General features: G+C 40.7%; 1 protein-coding gene across 1 annotated transcript in view; it reads left to right on the forward strand.

Moving 5' to 3' along the window:
* The window catches only part of med13a (mediator complex subunit 13a), a 92,070-nt gene that overhangs the window by 28,320 nt on the left and 37,375 nt on the right, over positions 1-26,375 (forward strand). Inside the window, exons 3-4 of the mRNA XM_088012296.1 lie at positions 2,886-3,054; positions 24,974-25,119. Of these exons, the coding sequence (XP_087868422.1) occupies positions 2,886-3,054; positions 24,974-25,119 (315 nt within the window). The remainder of the gene's footprint in view (positions 1-2,885; positions 3,055-24,973; positions 25,120-26,375) is intronic.

Below are 26,375 nucleotides of genomic sequence, written 5' to 3' on the forward strand. Positions count from 1 at the left end.
GCCAGCGCTGTAAATATTTAATAGGAAATTGCTGTTTTCCTTCCCTTTTCCTGCCTTTTGCACCACTTTTCTATGTTCCCAGATCTTATCCTTCATGATACGCTTGCGTCCGATGAATTAGTTTGGGTCCTCTCAGAAATGGCCGTGCACGTAGCCCCCCTGTCCCCTCAAGTCCTCTCTGTTTGTTGGCAGCCAGCCTGAGGTTGCTTTTTTTTCTCTTTGGTTGTTGGTAAGGGTTTTATGGCTACTTCAAGTCTGCTAGAGTTACAGCTGTTATAAAGAGCTTTAGTGGAGTTGCGATAAATGGCTCCTTTTGAAACACAAAGCTGTTTTTCTTTTCATTCTGCCATCCTTATGAAATATCCGACCTCTCTAATTAAATGGATTTAGTTAATTTCTTCTCATCGGGGGTTTAAACAGTTTGGATGATTTGGAAATATGGTGAAATCGTCACAAAAGATAAAGTAAAATTTCTAGCTTGGTTGTTTTTTTCTCTCCCTGCGGCACCAGAATCCACTTGGTTCCTGCGCAGTGTTTTATACTTTATTTCTTGCCTTCCTTTTGTCCCTGCAGTGATTTTTGCAGGTGTTTTATTTTCACACCTGACCCTGATAAAACTATCTGCTGCAAAATTTCTGCTGCTTTTCATGTTTACATGTTATTGGAGTCCAGAAGAGTCTGAAATGGGCAGTGGTTCCTTCTGGTTTTACGTAAATGCTGTGTGTAGCTGGGAGGATTTTTTTTTGCCCTTGCTTTTAAACTTTTGGACATGTGTAACCATGGCAGCCGTATAGCTTTTACATATGGAAGTGGTTGAGTGGCATCTTAAAATCTAAAACAGGACACTAAACCCCAAATCCCAGAGGAATTGATCGGGTTTCCCAGTATCTATTGTGATAAACAATAACATTTTTATTTTGAGACCGATTTCAAATAACATACTGATAATGGCATAATAATGCAAGGCCACTCTCTCGCAGACCAGTAAACTTTAATTTTGTAAAGAACAATCCATACTTTAACTGGAAGATATTTTGAATATCCAAAATTAAATCAAAACCACACTCAACAGAAAAAAAAGAAGTAAAATTGACTTTGAAAAAGTATATTAATCATCAGAATGAAAATGTTTGAGAGTTCATTGATTATAATTTGATCAATTGTTCATTGCAACAGGCTTAAGCCGAACCAAAGAGCAGAGTAGAGGTAGAAGTCCAGACCATCTCTTTGTAGTCATAATTGCCCTGGAATCCCCAATTCCAACGTCTCTCCATCTGGCTTTCACCCAGATGCAGATATAAAGAGGTGCGACAAAAGCTAATGTTTTGGATTAGCAGTGCTTTCCAGGAACTGATGGTGTCATCCGCCATATGTTTCTGTGGAAAACTGAAGATACTTTCACGATGAGTTATGACAACTGATCGTCCAATAGACTCAGTCTGATTTGGGGACCAAAATTGCAACATTTGCTGCATTTCCAGCTGCTGACGATGAAGACTTGATCTTCAAAGATGTAAACAAGAATGGAGTGGTGTCAGATTTTAGCAGTTGTACGATTTCTCTTTCGTCAATGACCATGAGCATTGTCTCTCGCTGATGGTAGACTGTTGAATTTACCCAGAATGCCCTGGGCATTCTGGGTAAATGCTTTGGGAGCGGTCTCCGGTCCGCTTTCATTGACATTTGCATTCAACCAAACTGAGGCCTAGGTTTCTCTGATTTGGTCCGCATCAGACTTTGACTACACACTCACACCTCCTCAAATGAACCGGACGTTCTAGATAAATGAACTGGAGTTTGATTAAAGTGGACTGAGCAGATCTGGTGTGAATTCAGCCTTAATTTCAAATAAAGTATTTTTGGATGGAGTTGAGTTGAACCACTCTCTTAGATATTTTATTTTCACGGTGTCCTGAACATCACGCTCGACAGATTACAGGAGTTAGGTTTTTTTTGTTTTTTGTTGTTGTTTTATCGCCGTATTGGGCCAAAAGACTGAAATGAATGGACAAGATATGCATTTGTTTTACTTGTTTATGCTGCTGGAAAACGCTGATCTCGTATTGCTTCTCTTTGTATTCCGCCAAAATCTATATAAAATGAGAGTTTGGGATGAGCATTTGTGTGTGTGCATATGTATAATTTGTGTGTGTATATGAAAATTTAATTCAGCAGGAATTGGACAGCTGGTTACTGATTGCCGTGATCAGAATATTCATATCTTTGACCAAATGCAGGACTTGGAACCAGTTACTTTAGAGTAATTGGATTATTTGAATTAAACCAGAATTAAAGATGCCTCTTCCTCCAAAACGCTTAAATCTTCGCTGGAATCCTCCGATTCTGTGTACTCGACCTGTGTTTACGGTTTCAGTTACCCTGATTACATCACAAGATGGCACTGGCGTTTGACCCAGTTAGTACAGACCAAAACAGCAACACTGTGTATTCATAATATTTTGTGAGAAATAGTTATAAATATAAAGCTTTTTTGTGCATAGAATGAAAGCACGGTAGTTCAACTTCTTAAATCATGTAAGTGGTTTTGACGTGCGTCAGGGACGCTCTAGGTGTGCTACACATTTGTAATTAAGCATTATGTCGGTTTTAAAAAAAAAAAAAACGTCAATTCAGCTGTTTTTCTGTATCGGCCGATATTAAACTTCAGATATCAGTATCGAAAATGAACAAAGTGGATCGGCTCATCCCTAATCTCAAACAGGTAGATCAATATCACATGCTTGTCACATCGGCATCGTTCAGTTCAGCGTTCTTCACACTGTTTTTGTTTTCCGCGCTCTTACGCCGAACGTTGTTTGTCTCAGAGATTCGTCACGAACGGGTGAAGTGAGAGTCACTGCTCTTTTGTGTTTCTCTTTTTCCAGCCGAGGACGACGACCTGTGGGAGAACGGCCTCTCCTACGAGTGTCGCACTCTGCTGTTCAAAGCCATCCACAACTTGCTGGAGCGCTGCCTCATGAACCGCAGCTTCGTGCGCATCGGCAAGTGGTTCGTCAAGCCCTACGAGAAACACGAGAAGCCCATCAACAAGAGGTACGCCACAAACTCCTCCACTCGTCCGTTTTCTGCCTCGCTGCCGTTTCAAACCATATTACGCTCATGGATGTTTGGCTACTAGAGCGATATTCCCTGCTTTAAAAATCCTGAAACGGCAGATCGTTTTTGAAAATATTCAGTGCTCTACATAACTCTTGTGATATTAGAGTTTAAATATTGGCCACAGAGGTGCTTTAGTGGCCCCATTGTCTGCCTCATATCTTCCCTGTTACTCTGAGTGTGTGTGCAGCTGAGCCATCCTCCTTCTCGCCGCTATCTGCTGAGCTGGATTTCTTACAGTCAGTGTCTGGTCTTATAGATAACAGATGCAGTACTTGTGTACCAAAGAAACTGTGGCCATGGTGGCTTTTCTTTCTTTTTTTTTCTTCCTTTTTCCATTTATTTTGTTTGCGCTTGCTCTCGACTTCTCCACTCTAAAAAAAAAAAAAAAAAAATCAGCTTGTTGTCAAAAATGTTTTTTAGGTTGTTGTTTTTGAGATTTGTAAAAACAAATCTCAAAAACATTTGCTGCAGGTTTAATACTTGTGTAAACGTAACAACAGGAGAGAGTTTGATAAGATGGCTGTGTTAAAGAGAGAGTAGAGGGAGCTGTACATGGTGTTGTTTACGGTTTAGCTGGTAATCTGCCTGTATCAGGCGTTTATTGTTTGTATTCTTGCTAGATTTCCCTTTGACTGGGTTGAGGACATCATGATATTAACATGATGGTATTGACAGGCTTGTTGTAGGGATATAAAACTAACTGGATAACTTTTGCTTTTTTTTCCATGATTTTTTTGTGTATGTATTTAATTCAGAGTTTATATGCAGTATAGAAAAGCGTTAAATTTGTTTGCAGAGCAGGAAAATGAGCTGGTTTTTTTTTTTTTGTTTGTTTGTTTGTTTTGTTTGATCATATGCAAAGCCCCAAATTGGACTTTTTCACAGCAGTCTGAACGGTCCACAAAAATCTGACTTTTACCACTTCCACATGCGGTACTGATTCAGACACGCATCTGATATTTATCATAGCACCTGCTGTCTGAACGATCATGTTGCATTTAATCCGACTTTTATGCCACTGGCGTGAGACAAGTGTCACAATTCTGCACCAAAAGAAGCCAGATGTGGCAAATCCAGACATAAACAATGGCTGAAAATTATAATTATGTGTCGGTAAAGCACGTCACCTCCCAATCCCACCACTCTCAGCTCTGACTGCACATCTAAACAGACTTCTCTGCAGAAAAAAATTGCAGTCAACGTGCCACAAAATGACATCGCTAGTGGCGCATTCTCTTGATTAGCTCACGTTGTTTTGTTACGATCTTGTGACAATCGTGTCGACTCTGGAAAGCTTTTAAGTAAAGCTGTTTTATGGCCGTTTACGGCAGCGCCATGAACGGTGTGCTGCCGTGTGACGTCAGAGTTCTTCTGCACGAGCAAGTCGCAAACCGTTCACACAGACGTCTGACTGCGGTTGCATTTAATTAGTTTTATGAATAAACACACAAAAAAGCTGAATGGGAATTGAGCATCTAGATGTGCTGCATGAACTCAGCCTGAGACGTGTTATTCCTTCTTACCTTCAATGTTTCCTTCCCTTTTTTTTCTTGTTTTCTTCCTTTTATGCTTTTTTCCATATGAACTTCAATCGATTCTTCCTTCCACTCTACATCAAACCAGACCCGGATACAAATATCAGCATAGTGAACTCTTGTAAATATACTGAAGCCTGGCAACTAACTGCTAGTTTAAGTTGGTAAAACTAAGATAGATTAAAAGATGAGCGGCAAAAGCAAATAAGGCGGATTAGCAGTGTTTACCAACAGTTGGTGGTGTCGTCCAGGACATGTTACTGTGGAATATCTTTGAGCTTTTGGCCCGACACACAGAAACTGTCTTTAGACAGAGGCTTTTATTTATTGCAGAACTGACTGCTGGTGGTGACTCGTTGAAGATCCCAGGATGGTTTAACTTACAGCATTCAATTTTCCTATGAAAATGCATGAAGTATTTTTCAGTTTTCAATGGAATTAAGATATGAAAAATGTTTAGGAACTCTGCTGATCGATAAGTTACGACTGTGCACATGCAGGATTTTAGCCTTACAGATCTTTACTTCTGTGGTTCTGCTGAGGGGAACTTGAAAGTCCTTCAGTCGTAACACAAGCACCTGTGCTCCTTCTGGGCTCATCTGTGTTTTCCTTCCCTCATTCGCATTCACAGTTCAGTAAAATTCCATCTTGGGAATCGTTTTAACGTGTAATCCAGCCTGGCTTTATTCTCAGCTGTAATCAAGGGTTCTTTCTAAAAGGGTTATTTGTTAAATATCTTAAGTGAATAAATGACGACTGGAAAAACACTTTCTAACTTTAACAAGCATGTTTAAGCCCTGTAGGCTTTTTTTTTTCTCTTTTTTTACCTATTTGTACTGATTACAGAAGGCCCCAGTCAAGGAAAAAAAAATCTACAATGGTCTTTTCCTTTCTCTGTAATTCATAGGCCTCTCTCTCTCTCTCTCTCTCTCTCTCTCTGTCTCTGTCTCTCTCTGTCTCTCTCTCTCTCTCTCTCTGTCTGTCTCTCTCTCTCTCTCTCTGTCTCTCTCTCCGCCCTCCTCTTCATCCCCCTCTGCTGTCACAAAGCAGACTGGGCAGGTTATAAATAGTGGTGAATCTCTGTTGTTGTTGAGGATGTTTTCTTCTTTCCTTTGGTTCGATCCACTGTAACCACAACAACCACACCGGGATTTTGATAATCAAAGATATGACAGAAGATTCCCCATTGACTTTTTCTCGGTTGGTTATTTTAACCGCTAAAACTAACAAACCGATAGTAAGTGGATTTATCCATCAAAAAAAAAAAAAAAAAAGTTAAACCCCAAAATATCTTGTTTTTGTCTGTTGCTCCAGATAGAGTTAAATCCACTTCTGTTGACATCTAAAAAAATGCTACAAAATCTGTCACTGGAACGTTTCCTGTAGTTACAAGGCCAGTTAAACTCACAGAGCTGCTGAATTTATACAGACTGCTGGGACTAAGGATGGGCTGGGAGGACACAGTGAACATTACAATTAAAGAGTTGTTCAAAACTACTTTTGGTAACTTTTCAGCTTTACTGGTGTTAATACTGGAAACAATGTACTGTAAGACTTCTATATTTAGCCACAAAATCCATCTGTAACAAATGTTTCTCTAACGAACTTTTCTGCTCCCAGCGGTCACTATGTCATTACTTATTCACCTGTAAAGCTTTAACTGTCTGCACATCGAGATGAATGATGAATTTTATTATTTTAGTTAGAGTCTAGAACATTTGACATTTTAAAAAAAATCACAATTAAGTTCACTTAGGATCACTAGAAGCAATATCTGCCTCTCAGTGTAATTTTGAAATTGTAAATATGTCTACTTCCTTCTAACAGGCTGCTAACATTTTTACATCCTGTATGCTTCCTGGTAGTCACTTTGATGCTATGAAGCTTACCGGAAATTGCCTGCGCTGTAAACAACCGTCCTCCACTTCAAAGTTAATGCTAATTCAGGACTTGGAAGTGTGGCCAGCATGGCGTGAAAGGCTTTATTCACTTCCTCCGCTGCCATTGCTAAAATTGCAGGCGGAATAGCACAGGAAGGCAAACGGCCAAGCTAGCTTCCTGGCTAAAAGTAAAAGAATAAAAAAAAAAATCATCAACTTTTCTGTGTTCCGATTATCTTTCCCTTTTCCTCAGAAGCTCTTCGTTGCTCCTTGTCCCGGTTAAAGATATAAGCAATAGTACTTTTGTTTTGGTGCCATTTTCAATGACCAATAAACTTTAATTTTGTAAAGAGCAATGACCACGGGAACTGGAAGATATTTTAAATATCTAAAATAAAACCCGACAACCAAAGCCATAAACAAAGTGGATTATGAAGATAAATTATGTGTAAAGTCCGATATCATCATTGAATCTCAGCGGCCTCCGGTGGAGCCTTGGACGCCTCTGTCAGATCTTTTTAAGTTTATAATAAACCAAAGAGCATCTCCACACCGAAATAACCAGCTTTATATCTTTGATGCCTAGGTCAAAAGCTTATTAACATCCTTATAATGCTAACCTGATTTAACCTGAAAAAGGGGAGCGGTATTGCAGAGATTTATCTGGAGTCCCCAGCAGCAGTGAAGGAGAGAGAGAGCCAGCACTCTGCTTCTTTCTCAGAGACCAGCGAAGTCATAAAAATGGGAATCGGTTTAAAACTGTGAGGAAGTCCTTCACTTGTTGTCCTTAAAAAACCCTTCTTGACGGTACATTGATTTAAACCCACTGTACTGTGACACCTCTTGTTCCTCTTCTTTAATTTAGATTCACACAGTGAATTGACTGCCTAACACAGCTTATCATTGCTTCACCTCCAAACGCGTTGTCTCTCTTGTTGAAGAACAGGCCAGAAGCTGCTTTGCATTGGCCTGCTCTCTAAACCAATTTGCATTGCATATCTCTGTTGGAATCCAGCCACTAAACTCTGAGAATTTGTTTGTATAATTAAATTCTTCTGAACCATGCGATGCTTTAGATGTCTTAAACAAAAACGCTTTCAGTCGGGATTCCCACAGAGTGCTTTGGTAGAGTTGACGGTTTCGTGGTCGATACGATTTCCATTTGTGCTCAAGACTCCGACGTTATCGGATTTACTTTAAGGACCAGAATACGCCGGAAAAGAAAAAATGTGCTGAAGGTCCTTTTGATACATGATAGATATCGAATGAAATAGAAACTGAAGGAGTCGAAAGATGATCTCCGTCTATATGTTGAAGTGCATTTGAGTTTGATCAGCCTTTATTGCGCAGTCAAAGTTCATGTAAAGTACTTTGATGTAAAGTATTGAGCCTGGAAAAGAATAAAATTTCCATGCTCAAAATGTATAAAAAGCGCTGACGGATTCTGATTGGCTGTGTCCAGTTTCTGGTTGATCGATCCAGAGCTGCTTTGCATTGGTTTTGAGATTCAAAGATTGTGATTTAAATATAGGTTATGTTAAAAAAAAAAAGATGGAAGACTGTTGATTTACATATATATATATATATATGAGGATAACTTCAAGGGTTTTCCCTTGGAGTTATCCTCTTTGAGCCCAACTTAACACTTTTCTGTATTTACTCATGTCGTTCTCTCAGTCCCGACTTTGCGCTCTGCTTTTCCCCGGTAGCAGTCGTCGACCTCGGCGCTCGGTTCTTACCCCCCACTTGTTTAGCAGCTAGATTTGACAGCGGTTCAAGAACATTCCCGTGCGAGCCTGCAGGGGGAAGACACTTGATACCCCGCTGCTCCTCTGACAGCTCCGGCGCAGCGTCCAAAGCCACCAGTTGGTGGAGGCTGTAGTCATCTCACAACCTCGACCCCTGACCTCAGCCGTAGCTGGCCTGTAGACCCTTGCGTCATCCCTCACACCCCTCCTCTGGAAATCTTGACTCATTTTTACCACGATGGCAAACATTTTTCATCCGATTTCAATAATAGTTGAAGTTGATAGTAAAAAAGAAACTATAATTGTAAAAATATAATTGTCTGCCTGTGTGTGTTGATACAGCTGCAGGTGATTCTCTTTGTCTGGGTTTCAGGTTGGCTGTATCCGTGAACCGTCCTCTGCTGGAGACTTAGAGAGGGAGAGAGAGAGAGAGAGAGCACAGGGGGACGGTGGGAGTATGGCCATGACAACGGAGAGCTCCTCTCCGTTGTCATGGCAGCAGGGAAATGCACCCTGGGATGGTGTGTTTCCAAGGTGAAGCGGGATGCTCGTGGTCTATTGGCTGCCTTCAGGCACACCGACTCGTCGACTTGTTCCTAATTGGCCGCATTAGAGAAACCGAGAGCAACATTAAATCCCGTCAGCTTTGATGTTTTAGTTTGATCCGGACAAAGAGGACAGGCTGCGTCTCGGTCCGGCTCGGCTCCGTGCATTCGCACCGGATCCGTGGCATGTTCCAGGGCAGCCTCAGATTGCTGCTGCGCACTATTTAAATATGTTTAGTCTATTGTTGTTTTTGTCTAACTGTGAGCATCATTAACAAGTTCAAGCTGTTACAAAACAAGGGCTACTCTGCAAAAAAAATAAAAAAATAAAAATACGCCCGGTATAAAAATATACGGGGCGTTTTGATTGCCGCGGAACGTCGCGAGGTGAACGCGCCGGTCCACGGACACACAGAGCTGCGCTCGGATAAGTAGGACAGAGCAGGATAAAGGGCCGCTGCCTCCAGTCTGGGGCTAAAGCGCTAAATTTATCCCCTCGCTGCACAACACAAACACAAGGAGACGGGTCGTCGGACGTCCACGAGCCGCTCGCCATCAAGTCGGTGCACCAGGCTGAGATGTGATGAATCAGTTGTTGAATTAATTGTCTACCAATTTAGTAATCAATTAATCGTTAACCGGAGTGAACAGACTCAAAAAAGGCAACTTTCTCAAAGAATAACACGCTGAGAGCAGCAAGTAAACAAAAAGTGTATAAAAATATACACATTTTGCATTTAAGATAAAAACATACTTTGTCTGTAAATAAGTTCTACACAAAACTCAACAAATGGCAGTTTTAGCTTCACCATGTTCAAATAAAAAAAAACTTGCAATAAGCATCTTTTGCAATACAATTATTTATCGGTTAATCAAAAAAAAAAAAAATCAACAAATCAGCTCAACACTGTACTGATGCTAGGTAAAGTAGTTGCAGATGCACACATTGCTGCAAATGATTAAGGTACGCCAAAGGAATGCCATATTACTGCATCGTAGGCAATAAAATGTTTTATTATTTTTATTTTAAAAAAGGGATTTGAATTATTTTTTCATCGCCATTTTCTTATGTAATCCTAATATTGTACAAACTAAGCTTATGTGGTAAATGAAAACCTGCAGAAGGTTGCAATTTAAAAAAAAATCTGATTGTCGAAACAACTAATAGAATAATTTATTATCTAAATAATCACTAGTTGCAATCCCAGAAACACAGTCGTGAGAGAGCACACACGGCTCCCAGTGTGCTTGGGGCTCTTCGGTCCCCCCCACACACACACACACACACACACACACACTCACACACACACACACTCACACACACAGAACCTCTAGAACCTCTTTGGAGCAGAAACTCCAGGAAGACATGTGACCTGGAGCTCAACCGTGTTGCTAGGGAGACAATTTTCCAAACATAAATATGACTTTTAAAATAGTTTTTAACCGTAAAAAAACAAAAAAAAACATTGATTTAACTGCTGCACAATTATACATCACTGCTGTTTTATTCATACCTTTTTTTCTTGATTTACAGTTTGGAGTTGAAGTGAACTCCTTAAGAGATTTATTCAAGGCTGCAGCGGAGCAGAGGGCCAAGCGAAGGTCTGAAAACCTCGTCATAGTTAATCCATCAGCTGTCACTCCCTTCTCCCCCGCCCCTCCCTTCTTGTCGATCCTTTTCTAAGAAACCGCCATTCCAACCGTAGTGTCTTAATCCAGAGGTTCAGACAGATGGTCGCATTTAGAGATAATCCTTTTTGTGTTCTTTCAGGCACCCCATCTCCGGCGGCGCGTGCAGCGCGCCACAAATCTGGGAATTCAGGCTGCGCGAAGTGATCTGTTGCAAACCGAATGAGGGTTTCAGTTTCAATTCAGAAAAAAAAACCCAAAACAAAACCAACTAGAGGGCTGCGGCAAAATACCGGCATGTCATCATTTCTTCTCCACTTCCGAAGTACGAGCGGTCCGACTCGTAGTTCATGCAGTATTTATAACGGTGAAGTGATATTGATTGTGTCATCAGTAACCATTTGAAAAGTGCAATAGAGGCAGATGTCTCTTTGAAGACGCTTGAAGACTGTTTGGCGTCTGTAGTGCCGTAACAAATAGTTATCTTTGAATTTAATCTGTGAAACACAAGATGAACAGATTAATTGTGGCTAATTGACAATTGTTTTACAACTCGTGAGGATTCTGTCACTTAATGGCTTTTAAATAAATGCAAGTTTTTATCATTTCTCTTAAATGTGATTGTGACAACATCATATCACTAAATAATATTCTAGGCTTAAATTAGGGCCCAATTATTCAGTCGATTCTGATTAATAGCGTAATCTGTAAACAAAATTGCCAAACTGCAGATTCTTGATCTACCACTTAGATCGCATATTTCATACAATATTAGAAATGCATAGAAAAGGCAAATGAACAAATAATTAAATTCCTTTTTGTTTTTAAATAAAAAAAATTTCCTTCTAATGCATAGAAATGCAGCTTGAGGAGTTTTTTATCATCTTATATGCAAAATATTTATTTGTTTTAGAGTTTTGGTTTACTTAATGCCCTCAGTGTGTAATTTTTTTGCAAATTTATCTTTTGTCAGTCTGTGTAGTTTAGCGATTAATTAATTTCTAAATTATTTGAAATCAAATAATTAATCGGATTAGTCATGATTAATTGATTACTCCAATAATTGATTAATGACAACTAATCTGATTAATCATTTTAGTGATTAATTGATTTCTAAATTATTTGAAATCAAATAATTGGAGTAGTCGTGATTAATCGATTACTCCAATAATCGATTAATCACGACTAATCCGATTAATCGTTTCAGCCCTAGTACCGATGCGTTCATTACCAGGGCAATATTCCCATTCTTTCAGATGCTGCTCCATCAGAATTGTGATTTGGTTGCAGAACGGATTCGTCTTTAGAGAAGGAAGATGTTTCTCTGACTGAGTCGGGAACGTCGTGACTGACAGCAGGGGCTTCAGATACACCCCCGGCGTGTCACTTTGTGTGGCTGGAACCTGACCTGCCGTCAGGGTTGTGTCAGAATCATCTCTATTCTGCTCCAGCCGTAGCTCTGTGTGGTTATGATCCGCTCACTCTGGATCGGATTACTCATCCGTCTTTCTTTTTTTTTCCTCCTTTAATTAATTTATTTATTATTTCATGAACATGTCGTTCTATCTGTTCCTATTTCTCTCTCCCTCCCAAGTCTAATCTGACATTTATAAAGTTGCTCGGCCTGTTTTTCCATCTGTGGGAGAAGGAGATCAATTCAAAGTAATAGAGTTCTACATGTAGGGAAAGTGCCGGGCTTCAGAGTTCCAGCCGAGCGTTTCCTCCGCGTTGGAGCGTAGGCTTGAGCGGTAGCTGCTGTGTGTTTTGGTGTCTCTGTGGTAGCAGACTGAGCTGTTGTTTCCCAGCGGTCAGGTGGCTAGACAGGAGGAAAGGTGATATCACCCGATTCTCTGCTGCTTACCTACGCTCACCTTGTTTTCTCCCTTCTGATTGTGCTTTGGTTCTTTAATGCTGCTGTAGTGCTGTGCAAAAGTATTCAGACCTTGTGAACTTTTTTGTCTCTGTGTTTTATTGGGAGCAAATAAAATGGTCCAATTTATTTTTTTTCTCTTTTTTTGTTTAGGTTTTTGTTAGAAGGATGTTGTTCATTGCAGATCCCAAACATAAAAAGGATTTTGCATGTTTGCTGTGGGAAAAGAAAGAAATCTACTTTTCAAACTCTTTTGGGCTCATTTGAACAAGTTTATTCTCAGCTGTAGAAACAGGATTTGGATCACTTTTGTTCAAAACACTTCAATAAATTCAATAAAAGCTGATTTGAGTCGACAAATCAAAGTAGACTTTTCAGTAAAAGTCTCCGGATCAATGTGGTTCTGCTCATTATAAAAGCTTGATTATAAGAACATGAATACTTTCTGTTGTATTTAACATTTTCCACTGTAAGAAAATTATGTTCTTAATAGTAGGGGGCCGAACAAACTCAGTTTGAGGGCCACAGATGCCCATCTCAGTCATAAGGCAAATCCTGGAGAAGTCACTAGCCTGTCACAAGGCAGTTTGGAGGACAGTAGGGTTACACCAGTTGCAGTTTTTTTTTTTTTTTTTGACCAATCACAGATTTTTAGTAAACCTGACATGCTGGTATCGATTTGTATTTTGTTTGTTTGAAAAGTTGCTAATTATTGTGACAAAGTTGCTAACCTGGCATCAGTGAGGTAACTATTGTTGGCAGCGCATGTGCAGACATGTCCTGGTTGGCGGGCCAGTCAATCAGCCCTCTCTCATGGCAGAGCAAAAGGGTACAGTGGCTGATTTTCAGATCTTTACGGTGGTATATACAACTTATCTACTCATCCTTGCACAGCCTTAAAGTCTTACTTTCACGTGTCTAAAATAAGGCCTTAAATTTCTATATTTACGTTGCCCTTAAATTCATTAATCACAGGTCTTAGCAGGATTATTTGATGTAGTGTTTTTCTCGGGGGACTTATCTGTCAGGCAAAAGTTTGAGTCGCACGCAAACATCTTCATTGTCTTCTGTCACTTGAGGCTGCTGAGGCTACTGGCTGCTAATATACTCTTGTTAGCTAGCTAGCTTTTTTCCTCAAATGCATAAGTGAACATTTATCAGCAGCTGGCTGGCTGACTTCTGCTGCCAACCTATCTAAGACTATAAACCTGGCCCTATGGGGTTAAGGCTGTACAGAGCATGCAGCGTGATGAGAACAAAGCCAGGATCACAGTTGCTGCTATGCTTAATTGTAATGCAGCAAATTCCCCCAACCACCCATTATATTTATAGATTTTTTTTTTTTTGTCTTAAAGTTCATTCAAGGTGGCATTAAAAAGTCTTAAATTAGGCTCGCTGATGCCCTGTAGATAAGATTGGTGGATAAGATCTGTTTCTCATTTAAATGTCAGCCGCTCTCAAAATAATTAACATTGTGGACGATGTTATTGGTGCAGCCTTACCCAACAGCTATGTTTTTCAGGATATCCTTGGATCCTTAAATTCACGTCTAAAACAAATGCCTTAAAATGTCTTGAATTAATTTTTAAATGTAAAAAGTTAAATATGTTGATCATAGGTCTTAAATTCTGTCTCGGCAGGGATATTTACTTGTATGTTCTATGCATTTATTTATTTATTTTTCTCACCGGACTTTTCTGTCAGGCAAAAGGTTGAGTCACACTCAGACATCTTTATTGCAGCTGTGGGTCACTGCTAACATTTCTTCTAGCTAGCTTGCCAGCTTTTCATTCACAATGGCCTCGAAAAGGTCTCAGAAAGTTTTACATTTGAGTTGGCGACCAGGATTCAAACCCAGCACCACAAATCAGAATCCACATGATGACTGATTCAAAACTCTAACCTTGCATTCGATGTGGAGCCACTACTTAATTCCTCTGGCTCGGTGTGTCGCCTGGATAACGGCGTTCCTCCAGAGCCTCTTCAGCATCTCCATCCCGGCTAAAAGCAGTCTTGTCGCCGGTCCTGCTGTGTCTTATTACCGCAAGCGTCCAATCCAGAAACACCGTTTATTAATGTCTCGCCAGGATCCGTGGCTGTGCCAGCACGTCCTGTCACCGCAGCAGCACATGATCAGTCAAAACATGTTTCTACACCCCTGATCACTATGACACGCTGACACCAGTGGCAGATATTTACAAACAAGGCAGAATAAAAAAAAATAAAAAAATGGAAGAGTCTCTTCTTATTTTTTACTTTCTATCTCAGAGGAAGAGGACTGAGGAAGTGTACATGAGCAAAGCGGAAGGTCAGTTCTTAGTCTTTACCCGGCCAAGCCCGACAAACATCTGTGGAATGCTGCAGCTCCGCCGTCCGTTCCTCCTCAAACACCGTTTCATTCACCTCGGATCGACTTGCGTTTTACCCTTTGAAAGTGTGAATGACACAGAAAGCCAGTGGTTCATGAGAACTGTTGCTACTTTTACTGTCTTTACAGATTTCTGTTTTCAGAACACTGCAGTAGTTCTCTTGAAGTGTTTTCTTTTTTCGTTAAACCACTTTCTTTCAAGCAGATACAGCAAAGGGAAACAAAGGCGGCATGTTGAATTCAGCGTGTCCTTTTCAGCTGCTGATCATTTCCAACGTATTTTATTGGGATATTGCTGTACGCGATACGTCAATTAGTGCACAGATCTGATGTTAAGTGGGAAAAAACCCCAAAACATACATGGTAATTGAATTTGATTTAAGTAAAACATTTTCACCTACATGCATGGTGGAAAGCCAACGCTGTACATCTCCAGTAAAACATGGTGGTGGCTTTATCATGCTGTGGGAATGCATAAATACAATTGAATTGTGAAAGAAAACCTGCTGGAGGCTGCAGAAGACTTGAGACTGGGTTGGAATTCTCACTCAGTTAAATGAGAGGATCGGCAAAGATTAATAGACTGGAAGATATGATTTATATGATTGCAGTATATTGGTACAGTTAAGATAGACCAGATACAAGGTTTCCCATGGATCAACGTTAGTTGCAGCTCTAGAATCAAATGCACGTCACTCTCTTCTGAGTTTGAACTGTGAAAATGTTTTTTTTTTAAAATGTGAAACATGACTTTGTGTTGGCCGACTACATCATAATCCAGTCAGACATATTAAAGTTGGTACTTGTAACGTGACGATGCGTAAAATTGTAGGGGACCGAAAACTTTTTCAAGATTGCACCATAGATTGCAGAGGAAACTTTTGCAACAATAAGCGGAATGACAACCCTAACCCGGAGGTCGGAAAAACACACACGCATACACACACACCTCCTATTTCGTCCAAAAGAGAAGTTAATAAAAGTGATATCCTGCAGTAAAGTAGATATGCTTTGCTAATATTTGCTGCTCCAACACATCAGATTGGTTTGAAGGCAAACATGAAAACGGACAGATAGAAAGGTGGTTTTATGCAGATAGAAAGGCGCACCACTGCAGAGGCCTGTTGTCAATTTGTCAGAAAGCAAAATATTTTACCTACAGGAAAAAGAAGGGGGATCTAATTAGATCCAGTTGTTCAGTTATTGAGCTTATCAACCCTGGTTGTCTCCCTTTCTCCGGTCCTCCCTTTTGCCGCCGCACAGGGCGCCTCTGCTCTCTTGAATCTCGCTAGCAGAGCATGCCATCTGAAGGCAAACGTGCCCACCAAGCTTTTCTTTGTCTTCGTGTTGTCGCCGGATCATCCCATTGTCTTCCCACCAAGCTACGAAACCGGCGTTTGCATTTGAGAGGCGACGGAGGGGAGGAGAACAAGGGGAAGCGACTCAGCGGATGATCAGAGCGAGCGAACGCCGCGTGCGACGGGAAGGAGAGGAAGAGACGAGAGCAGATCAGAGAGCAGCCCCAGCCATTTGCCAGTTAACAGATGAAGAGCGGAGCAGAGAGAAGTGGGAGGAAAGGCAGTGACAGGAAAAAAAAAAAGAAAGAAAATGATTAAACGATCTTGTGGCTGTTTTTTTATTCTCCTTTATCCTCTCTGTGAACATGACAGACGCAGAGAGATGCAGACGAGAGTATGAAGAGAGTTCCCCGCAAAATCTGGTTAACGAACAAAATGTTCCGACAAGTTACTCAGGATCTCCCGATCACGTTCTCCCCTTGCGAGCCGAAAACGTCCCACTTCCGACGACAAAACGAGAGGCGTCCGGGCCTCCCCCGTGTCCGTCAGCTCATGCCGCTGACAGCTTGGGTTTTAATTGCAGCCGTTCGTACTCGATACACACCTACAGGGTTTGGCCCTTTTTTTTCTTCTTTTTTTTTCTTCTTCTTCTTTTTGAAGAGCAAGCAGTATCTCGCTGCAGGGAAGATGACATTCTGAAATCCCTGAGAACCTGAGCGCCGAAGCAAGAGCAACAAAGACTGTGTGCCTGGATAAGCACCCTCAAGGAATTCCCAAAGGAGAGGAGACCCTGAGGCGAAAAGCGTGAAGTTTTCACATCAAACGAGTAAAGTTCGGATTATAATTTGGACTTGGTGCAGAAGAGAAATCATGCTTCTTTGCTAGAAATAATAATAATAATAATAATAATAATAATAATAATAAACATCACCATTGAAGGTTGTGAAACACTGGAAGTGGAACGAAATTAGGGGAAAATTACCTAAAAATCTGAGACGCACCGACAAACCAGCCAGAGGTCAGAATCAGCAGAGAGTAACTACAAATGTATTCAATGCAAGAGTAACACTTTCAGCAAGTAAAAGTAAAAAGAGTGAAAAAGTATTTGAGGAGACGGCTACTCTAGTACTGAGTAAATGATCATAAAATCTTATTTACATTTTTTTATTTTAAAATTATGACATGAAACAGATCAACTATGAAGCTATGTCTGAATCCTGTCATTTTAAAGGGGGCGGTATCGTGTTGTCATTCCCTCATCAAAATCATAAATGGAGAGTTGATTTGATTAATTCATGCATGTTTGAGAAATCCTTTAATCTCCCGTGGCAACCGTTCAGCTGTGCAAAACGCCTGGGTCGATCTGGCGCCACCTTCGAGGCAGTTTCCAAACTTCTGCCTCACAGATCACTCATACCCAGGACCTCCACCCCTCAGCTCCTTCAGACTAGCCAGAAGCGATTAGCAAAAACCTTTTGGAACTGCACATCTGCTGAGTTTATTATACCGGCTGCCTCTCAGTGCAAAGCCGGGTAAAAACGTTGGTAATTGGTTCACATAGAAGACATGTTGTGTCCTGAGGGTGGAGTTTCAGAAAAAAACAGGAGTTTTTAAAGAGAATACTCCTGAAGTAAAGTGAAGTTAACATATTTACTTCATTGTAGTATGAAATGACACAATGTGCCTGAAAAATACACAAAACTGCCCCTTTAAAAGAAAAAAAAAATACTACAAATACAAAATAATGCAGTGGCAGAAGAAACATTCCTTTTCAATTTTTTCTTTTTCAATATAAAACTTTATTTTACTTCACCATTTTTAATTTCATCAATACATCAACCAAACGGATCACAGGTTAAAGAAACGTGCTTTCATAGGTAATGCTAATATTGGCACAACTTGTGCAAAGCTTTCCCTAACTCTTTCAGTTGAGGTGGATTTCGCTCCGAAAATTAAAAAACAAAAAGCTTTACACAGGCCAGTGGCCTACACTTGAGGAACTTGTTGTGATCAAGTTCCTGTTGATTTCTTTGCATCAGCTGATTAAAACGTAGATGACATGCATGCACTAGGAATAGGCAGTGTGAGGTTCTCACTGCGTGATGAGCATGAGAATAAATGCCTCAGTCTCACCACAACGCCGTATTAGCACTGAAATTCAAAATGAAGACGTGTTGCAGGGTCCGACTGCCTTTATCAATAACAGAAAATCAGGAGCGTCTGGTGGTGTGGAGGTACAGCGGGCCCCTTGTACGCAGACGCTTTTAGCTGCCTGAGGTTAGATTGCAGACCTTTTGACCTTTGTTGCGTGTCTTCCTCCCTTCTCTTTCTGCCCACTTCCTGTCTGAATATTGCAAAATGAAGGTCACTAGTTCCACAAAAGCCTGAAAAAAAATAAAATAAAAATCAATAATGCAGCCTGTAGCTCTGAAGAGCTTCCATAACTTTGGCTGTCGAAAAATTGACAAAGAACCAACTAATGTTTTTAAGTGTGGACATAACAAATGAAAGTTTTACAAGTTTTCAGTTAGTTGTTGGGATAATTGCTCTGAATTTCCACAAAGGACACTGAGAGTACCAGTAATATCTTTTAGGTTTGTTTTTCTCGTCATGTGTTGGAAACTGTGCCTTTTTATTAACTTTTTTTTTTCTTAATATTCCACAGATATGAACTTCTCATTGAAAATTAAAATCCTTTTTTTGCTGTTTTAATCTGTCTCTTAAAGACTGAAAATAGAAAAAAAGTAAAATGGAAACAATTGTCATATAGTAGATCTTTAAATAATAAAAAAACTTTTTTTTTCCCCCCATTAAAGCCTAAGTGCAAGTTTTATTTAGCTAAGCTGAAGTCAAATGTGTCTCTTTGGATGTAAAGGATGACATGGACAAATTTACTTAGTTGTTTTACAGAAAACATTCATTTTTCTGCTCTACAGAGCAACACCAGTAGCATAGCAACTAATTAACTAGATAAGTAGCAGAAATTAACTAGCTAGTTAGTCAGACTGCTTGCTTAGAGCATAACTGCTTTGTTTAAACAGCATTATATTAAATGTGATGGGTGAAAGCAGCTTGATTTCTCTTTCTTTTTTTTAACCTAAAACATATTTGCCTTCTTTTTAGGTAGTAGAGTAATAGGTTGATTTGGTCTGTTCATTGAAAAAGCATTACAATATATAAGGATTACAGTATCTTAAATACCTGTTGTTATTACGGAAAACCGATGGCTCAGATTATATACACATAGATAAGTATATTTGTTGTCTTTCATGGCATTTTGCAACATAAGGGAACCGAGGCCTGCGTTGAAACAGTGTGTGGTGAAGCTCTGCTGCCCCTTGTGGTGTAAGGGTGTCATTAGAAGATTTTCAGCTGTAGGGGTTGATGTGAGGTAAACATTTTTCAACTTGTTAAACTTCTTACTTACTGTGCATCTCCATCTAGGCTCCCGTAGGGAGGGGCTGACGTTTTTCAGGAAGCATCACATTGTTAGAGTTTTAAGGTTTAAAGTGAAAATCTGTGTAATTAGGGACTAGTCAAAGGCTTCAGCCTAAGAAAGATCACGAATGATCTTATCGGTTTGCCATAAATGCACATACGCTCTCTCTCACTCACTCTGTTTTTTTTTTTCTTCAATATTACAATGCACCCATGTTAACACACTGACCCTATGTTGACACTTTTAATACAATAACCGACAAATATTGCATTTCAAACTGTTTTTTGCAATATTAATACCAAGGATGAAATATTTGTGATATATTGTGCAGTCCCGGTTGATATGCGCAATAGTTCACACATTTCACACTCCTAGCTGTTAAATCACTCATCAATCCGTGTTATGGTTTCCCAAAAAAATCCACGCCTGACCCGGTTGCTCTGTGTGTGTGTGTGTGTGTGTGTGTGTGTGTGTGTGTGTGTGTGTGTGTGTGTGTGTGTGTGTGTGTGTGTGTGTGTGTGTGATCAGTGTTTCTCAGCAGTCGCACACACTTACTTGGCAGCTGCTTGTTGTGCCAGTGTGTGGGTTCCTCACATGCTGTGGTGTGTGAGCTTTTTTTTTTTTTTTTTTTTTTTCTGTGCGAGCCCGGCAGCAAGCAGCAGCACACTCCGGGTGTTTGCTGAATGCGTGTTTGTGTGTTTGTGAAGAGGGAAAGCGGAGACAGTGAGGAGCTGCGTCAGGTGCTGCTGTTGCTGCCGCATTAAGTTGGCCGGCACAGATCAGGGCACCTGTTGACATTTGAACCCCAACGAACACACACACACACACACACACACACACACACACACACACCCTTTTCTCTCTTATAAACCCCACTACGAACTTAGTAAAACACAAGTATCATGCAGCTCAGGCAGGCTGGCTTTTTAGGATTATTTGAAGGAAAAAAACAACAGAAAACACTTGAACAGTTTAAGTCAATAAACTGTTACATAACACTCAGATATTTTAAGTCGTTTTCTCAGAGATAAGCCCAGAGAATATTTAAAACACCCCAGTCAGTGTGTGTGTGTGTGTGTGTGTGGTAATCTCCTAAGGTTAAAATCTGCACCATTGCGTTTGTAAAGAAGCTGATTCCAATCTGGTATGATGGCGTGTGTCGGCTGTACTTCTGCCTGCTGAGCCACAGATGGCAGCCCTCTCTCCCTGCTCACAGTGCAGATGTACGCGTGTGTGTGTGTGTTTGTGTGTGTGTGTGTTTCTGTGTGTGTGTGTGCATGCACGCGTGTTTGTGAATGTGTAGTGTCAGGTTTTCTTTGCACGTGAGCAGAGGATGCTGTGTGTTTTTGTTGATGTGTGCAGACTACACGGACACATTTTAACTCCCTCTGCACACTTTCTCACCAATCTCAAGGCCATCTATCCCCCCGCCCGCTTTCCCCCGCTAATATGGATAAGCCGCATTTCTTGTTTGATTTAGTTGACCTTTATTTAAACTTGTTCGAGTTGCTTGAGAAGAAATTCTCATTTTTAGTAACAACCCGTTCAGAAAACACTGAAAACATCAGACAACAGAAATACGTCCAGCAGAAAACAGAAGAATGTCTTTGTATTTCTGCCCCGTCCGGCTCCGCCCCCCCCAACACCTCCGTCCTTCACCCCGCCTGGGCACACACTGGAGTCAAAGCAGTGTAATTTACCTCTTAGACATCATGACACACCTAGCAAACAAAAAGGCTTCTTTGCTCTTTGCGCCAGCATGTGCCCAGATTCCCCAGGTGTCTTTTCACAGCCTCACCTGGCAGCATACCAGCGTTTCTGTCCTCTGTTTGTCTAGCTCTCTGTTCTCCTGCAGGCGGCTGCTTGGAGAAGCCGTTTGTTCCTGCTTCTCTCACCTGTGACCTGCTTTTAGTCTGCTTCATGTATACTGGGCAGTTAAACTCAATAAAACACAGTCAAATTAACTTTTTTTTTTTTTTTTTTATTTACTCCTAACCCTAGACAGGAGTTTAGACAAAGTGTTGACTTGTCCTCACTTTCTCTGGCATTCAGTTTTCTCAAGGGTAAAAACCTACAAACACTAAATAAGTGTAAAGTTTTGTTTAAATTTGTTTTTTGTTCCTTAATTTAACAAGTGGCTCTTGAAAATGAGAACCTGTTGCTCATTAAAATGAACTTTTGTGAATAAATACAAAATAGCTCAAAAAGATCCTTTTTTTTTTTTTTACCACATCACAAAACTACTCATCTATGAGATTTTATTTCTGATTCCAAGTTTAGCTCACACAAGGTGTCCTTCACCGTTTCACTTTACCCGTTTCAAATCGCAGCATTCTGCTAAGGAATGCACAGTGGCAGCCAACACTTCTGCTCTGTGTGTGTTGTGTTCGTACCCCAAAATAAAGAAACTTTCACCCCAATAATACCCATCAGTAATGCTAACCCGTTGTGTACAGAGTCTTGCATAAGTATCCATACCCCCCTGCACGTTTTTACATTTTCACAAACTAATAAGTTTATTTCAGAGAATATTAAAATCTAACAACTTGGCGCATAACTGTGCAACGGGTGGGAAACGATTGCTGCAGGCTATCGGGAAATATACCTATATGTTGCTACCTTAACTAGGATTAACCCACATTTTTCATTGTGATCCCTTTCTTTGGTATTATGCAATATTCCCACAACAAACAGCATAACATTGGAACAAAGCCAGACAAAGCAGGTAAAAAAAAAAAAAAAAACGTTCCCGTGTTCAAGTTTAACGCTCTTCTTCTCGTCCCTCACCTCGCCGGTGAATTATCACCGCTAAGCCATCTAAATGTACTGTTTAATCAAAATCCCCTTGTCTCCTTCGAAAAGGCACCGCACTGTATTTGTGAGCTGAACCTTGCAAGTATCTTCAGCGCTGCACTTCGCGTATGACAAGCCAGCCTCCACAGCACAGAACTTGTCAGCATATGCGTGTAATAATTACAGTGCGAACGCGAAGAAGAATGGCTGCACTGATGTCGAGCACTGTTCTGACACCCTGGCTGGCAAATTACACCAATCCTCTGCACTCTCATTAGCAAAGAGCACAGCGAGGCACCGAGCGTTTAGATAGCTTCTCGTCTGTACCTGTCAGTGACTGTTGCTTTCTGCGCTCTAACCGGCAAACACGACCGCTGGAAAGTTATGACACTTACTCCCATGCTCTTTCTGATGACTGTTTGTTGCCTGAGTACTTCTGCAGCAATGCAGAAACTTTGCATGGAGACTGTTGCATTTAGAACATGGGACATTTAAATTAAGAATCAACACTGATTTAAGACCTGAAGAAGAGGCCTTAAGTCTCTTCTTCACAAGCAGATTTCTACATGATTTGTTGGGCTTGTCTGTGATTCGTCAATACAAAGTGGTTCGTCATTATCAGACGGAAGGAAAAACTGCATGTCTTCCTTTCAGCAGGGTCAGTGCATATTTATTTCAAAATGTTATGCTTTTCCAGACTAAATTTTCTAGATTCTCTTTCTTTTCTTTTTTTTTTTTTTTAGAACATTTTTCTATGATTTGATGGTATTTAAGGACCACAAGTCCAGCTTTGCTTGATTTAAAATTTGTCTAAAGAGAAAACTGAGAAATGAGAAATGGCCCTTTTTTGGTCACTCGAGCCCTGTTTAGTCCGCTTTAATCAAACTCCAGTCCGTGTTCTTAGGCATCATCATTTGGGAATAATACTGTGTGAGGCTTAGCGTGGTGGGGGAGCAAGTCAAGCCTGGTGGCCCGCCAGGCTTAAATACACCAGGGGAGGAAACCCTCCATCCCCAAGCTAAGCGAGTCTACCAGACTCTGGTGGGAAAATACCTTAAACGTAAGGTGAATGGAGCACAGATGTTCATCCCTGTAGACTGCTGTGGAAGCTAACGCTAACTGAGACATGTGGACTTTTCTCTCCCCCCCCCACCCAACCTGATGGGTGCCATTATGTCATAGAGGCAATCCGTCCTTCCTCCTCTACGCCTCCCACCCTCTCTGTTCCTGCTCCTCATCTTTAATCCTCTGCAGAGTAGGTGTGTCAGATCACCAGCGTTGGGGGGTAAAAGACTCATATTTGCTTAACCAAATCCACAGGGAGGCAACCCTCCTTTATCTACTTCCAAATTCACTGCGTCCACTCTTATTCACTCATTTGTCACTTGCACTGTCTCTCTCTCTCTCTCTCTTTCTCTCTCTCTCTCTCTCTCTCTCTCTCTCTCTCTCTCTCTCTCTCTCTCTCTCTCTCCCCCTCTCTCCCTCTCCCCCCTCATTTGCTGGGGTGTGTGCCGGCAGAGAGAGGAAAGCCCACAGACAATGCTCAGCATTTTACCCTGCTGCTCTCCTTCCTCGCTGCTCGTCCTGGCTTTCCCTCAGCGGTTTATCTTTTTCTTTTTCTTTTTGTTTTTTTCTCTTTCGCCTTGCTGCTGAGGTCAGACTGGGACAGGCAGGCGTTGTTGGAAGCAGAGAAGATCTTGTGTGTGTTTGTGTGTGTGTGTAAGGTAGTGTTTTGTTGCTGAGCTTATTGGCTAGAATGCCAGGGTTAGTCGGGGCTTGCCCCTTTGTTTTACACACAGGGCCACACAGTAAGCAGGCAGAGACACACTCGCTCCCAGCAGTGCTCATAAATACCTGTGAAGCATTGCTGTATTGACTCCTGCAATAGACCTCCGCACAACTCAGGAAATGTCAAAGTCACAACCATGCACACCATTAACTGAAAGGATTACCACTAAACACATCGGATTCATGGAGTACCGAAGCGGTTTGGGAAGGCACTGCTGAAACACAAAATCTTACAAGTTTTTTTTTTTTTTTTTTTTGCAGTTTCTAGTGCAAATGTCTCTGTGCACTACGAAAAGGACAAGACTAACTTAAAGATGCTTTTAAGCAAGATATATAAGCTTGTTTTAAGCCGTTAATTCCTTAGTATTGATGAAAAAGTACTAATTCCAGTGACGGATTATTTCACCTCTAACATGGGGAAAATGTCTTGTTATTAGTGAAATAATCTGGTACTTTTTGACCAGTGTTAAGGAGTTCTTTACAAAGTAACCAAAAAGTGAGTGAGTCAGTTCAGGAGGTTCCCAAACGTTTCCATGGGCCCCCAGAGAGCCTTGACTGGCCGGGGACCCCCAGCCCACAGACGATGCTAATATGCAAACAAATATCAACTTTTAGAATGTCCCTCCTCACTTTTATTCAATATTTTTTTATTTATTACATTTTGTTTGGCATAAATGTGTAAAAACTTTTGCATTTTGTTCTTGCTAAGATAGGTGCTTTGAGGAGCAAAGCAGATGAGATTTTATGAAAATAAATAAGTAAATTAGATAACAGTGTTAGATTTTTTTTAATGTTTTGTACATTTCTTTCCTCCTAAGCTGCCCTGGCGGCCCTCATTCTGAACAACACAGAGATAGTTGATGCCATATATATATATAATATGTGTGTGTGTGTAATTGATTTATCTTCCAGCCCAAAGTTACAGTAATTTTTCTTTTTTTTGCCTCCATTCCCTCACAGTGAGCACTTGTCCTGCGCTTTCACCTTCTTTCTGCACGGCGAGAGCAACGTGTGTACCAGCGTGGAGATCAACCAGCACCAGCCCATCTACCACCTCACAGAGGAGCACCTAGCTCTGGCCCAGCAGGCGTCCAGCCCATTTCAAGGTCGGTCTTCTTTTTGTTGTTGTGGATTTACTTTTAAAACACCGGTACTGCATTTCCTCTTCAAGTGTTTGCAAAAAAAAAAAGAAATCTGTAATAAGTAACTGGGTGAACACTGTGGTTTTCTTGCTCATGTTACTTTAATTTGACTCTTAAAGCAGAGCACTGTAGCGTGAAGGCTAGACGCACCGGTTTGCTGCAGACGAGACAAACTTTCACTGGTTGAGTCTGGAATATTGCACGTAGCAGGACTCGTTTCTGCGAGGAGAGCATGTGTTGTTTTTAATTTAATGCATCAACACTGCTCTGGAATTTCCCCCGTTTCAGTATAGAGGCCAGCCGAGGCGTTGGTCAGATGAGACTAACCACAGTATCCAGTGGAAACGAAACATTTGCCTGGTTTTATCCAGACCTCTGCACCGACACACCAAGTCGTCTGAGGAGAAGCTTTTCATTGAACGGCACTCATTTAAATAAAATGAAAACATTAGGCTTCAGTTTAGCACGAATCTCATCATGTTTACTTGATACATAATGATTTGATCACTTAACCTCTGGAAGACGGCTGCATATATTCAGCACTCGGTAATCTATTCTCTTCTAAAAATTAGAAACGTGTAAAATGTTGCATTCCATTTCTGGAGATGCACCAATCAGGCTTTGCTTTGATTGCTGATTTCTGTTTATTTCCATAAGTCTGACATGTTGATTGCAATTCTCACAAGCTGCATTTCCATTGACCGCATTATTGTACAAATTGGAATTGCGAAAGTAAATTAGCTAAATGGAAACACTTTTAATTTTGAAAAAAAAGCCATGTTTTTTTAAAAAAAATTTTATAAAACGTTTTTGCGCTTGGATGCGTTTGTTTTTCGGTCGTATTGAAATTAGTTTATTCCGCATCACATGACTTGTGGTCAAAAACAAGATGTGTTTGGAAACGCAGCAATTGCGAAATTGTTGTTTTTGTCATATCAACAAAGTTTTGCGCACATTAGTAATGGAAATGCACCCTAACGCAGTTGAAGAATTGGTACAAATTTGTTTTTAGGATGAGTTCTTAAACGGATAGTGTTCAGCACAGCATTTTCACACAGCACAAACATTCAGCTACTTTTTTACTCTACAGACCTTGGCACACAGTCGTTAAACTTGTCTAAATGCAGCGAGGATTTTAGAAGAAAGTTCTGGTTTTTGTTGCTGAGATGAAACTAAAAACATTCTCTAAACCAACACATGAAAGATTATACCTAAAATAA

The sequence above is a fragment of the Poecilia mexicana genome, unplaced genomic scaffold (assembly GCF_051168715.1).
Source record: "Poecilia mexicana isolate PSO_F unplaced genomic scaffold, ASM5116871v1 scaffold_14, whole genome shotgun sequence".
Taxonomy (NCBI): domain Eukaryota; kingdom Metazoa; phylum Chordata; class Actinopteri; order Cyprinodontiformes; family Poeciliidae; genus Poecilia; species Poecilia mexicana.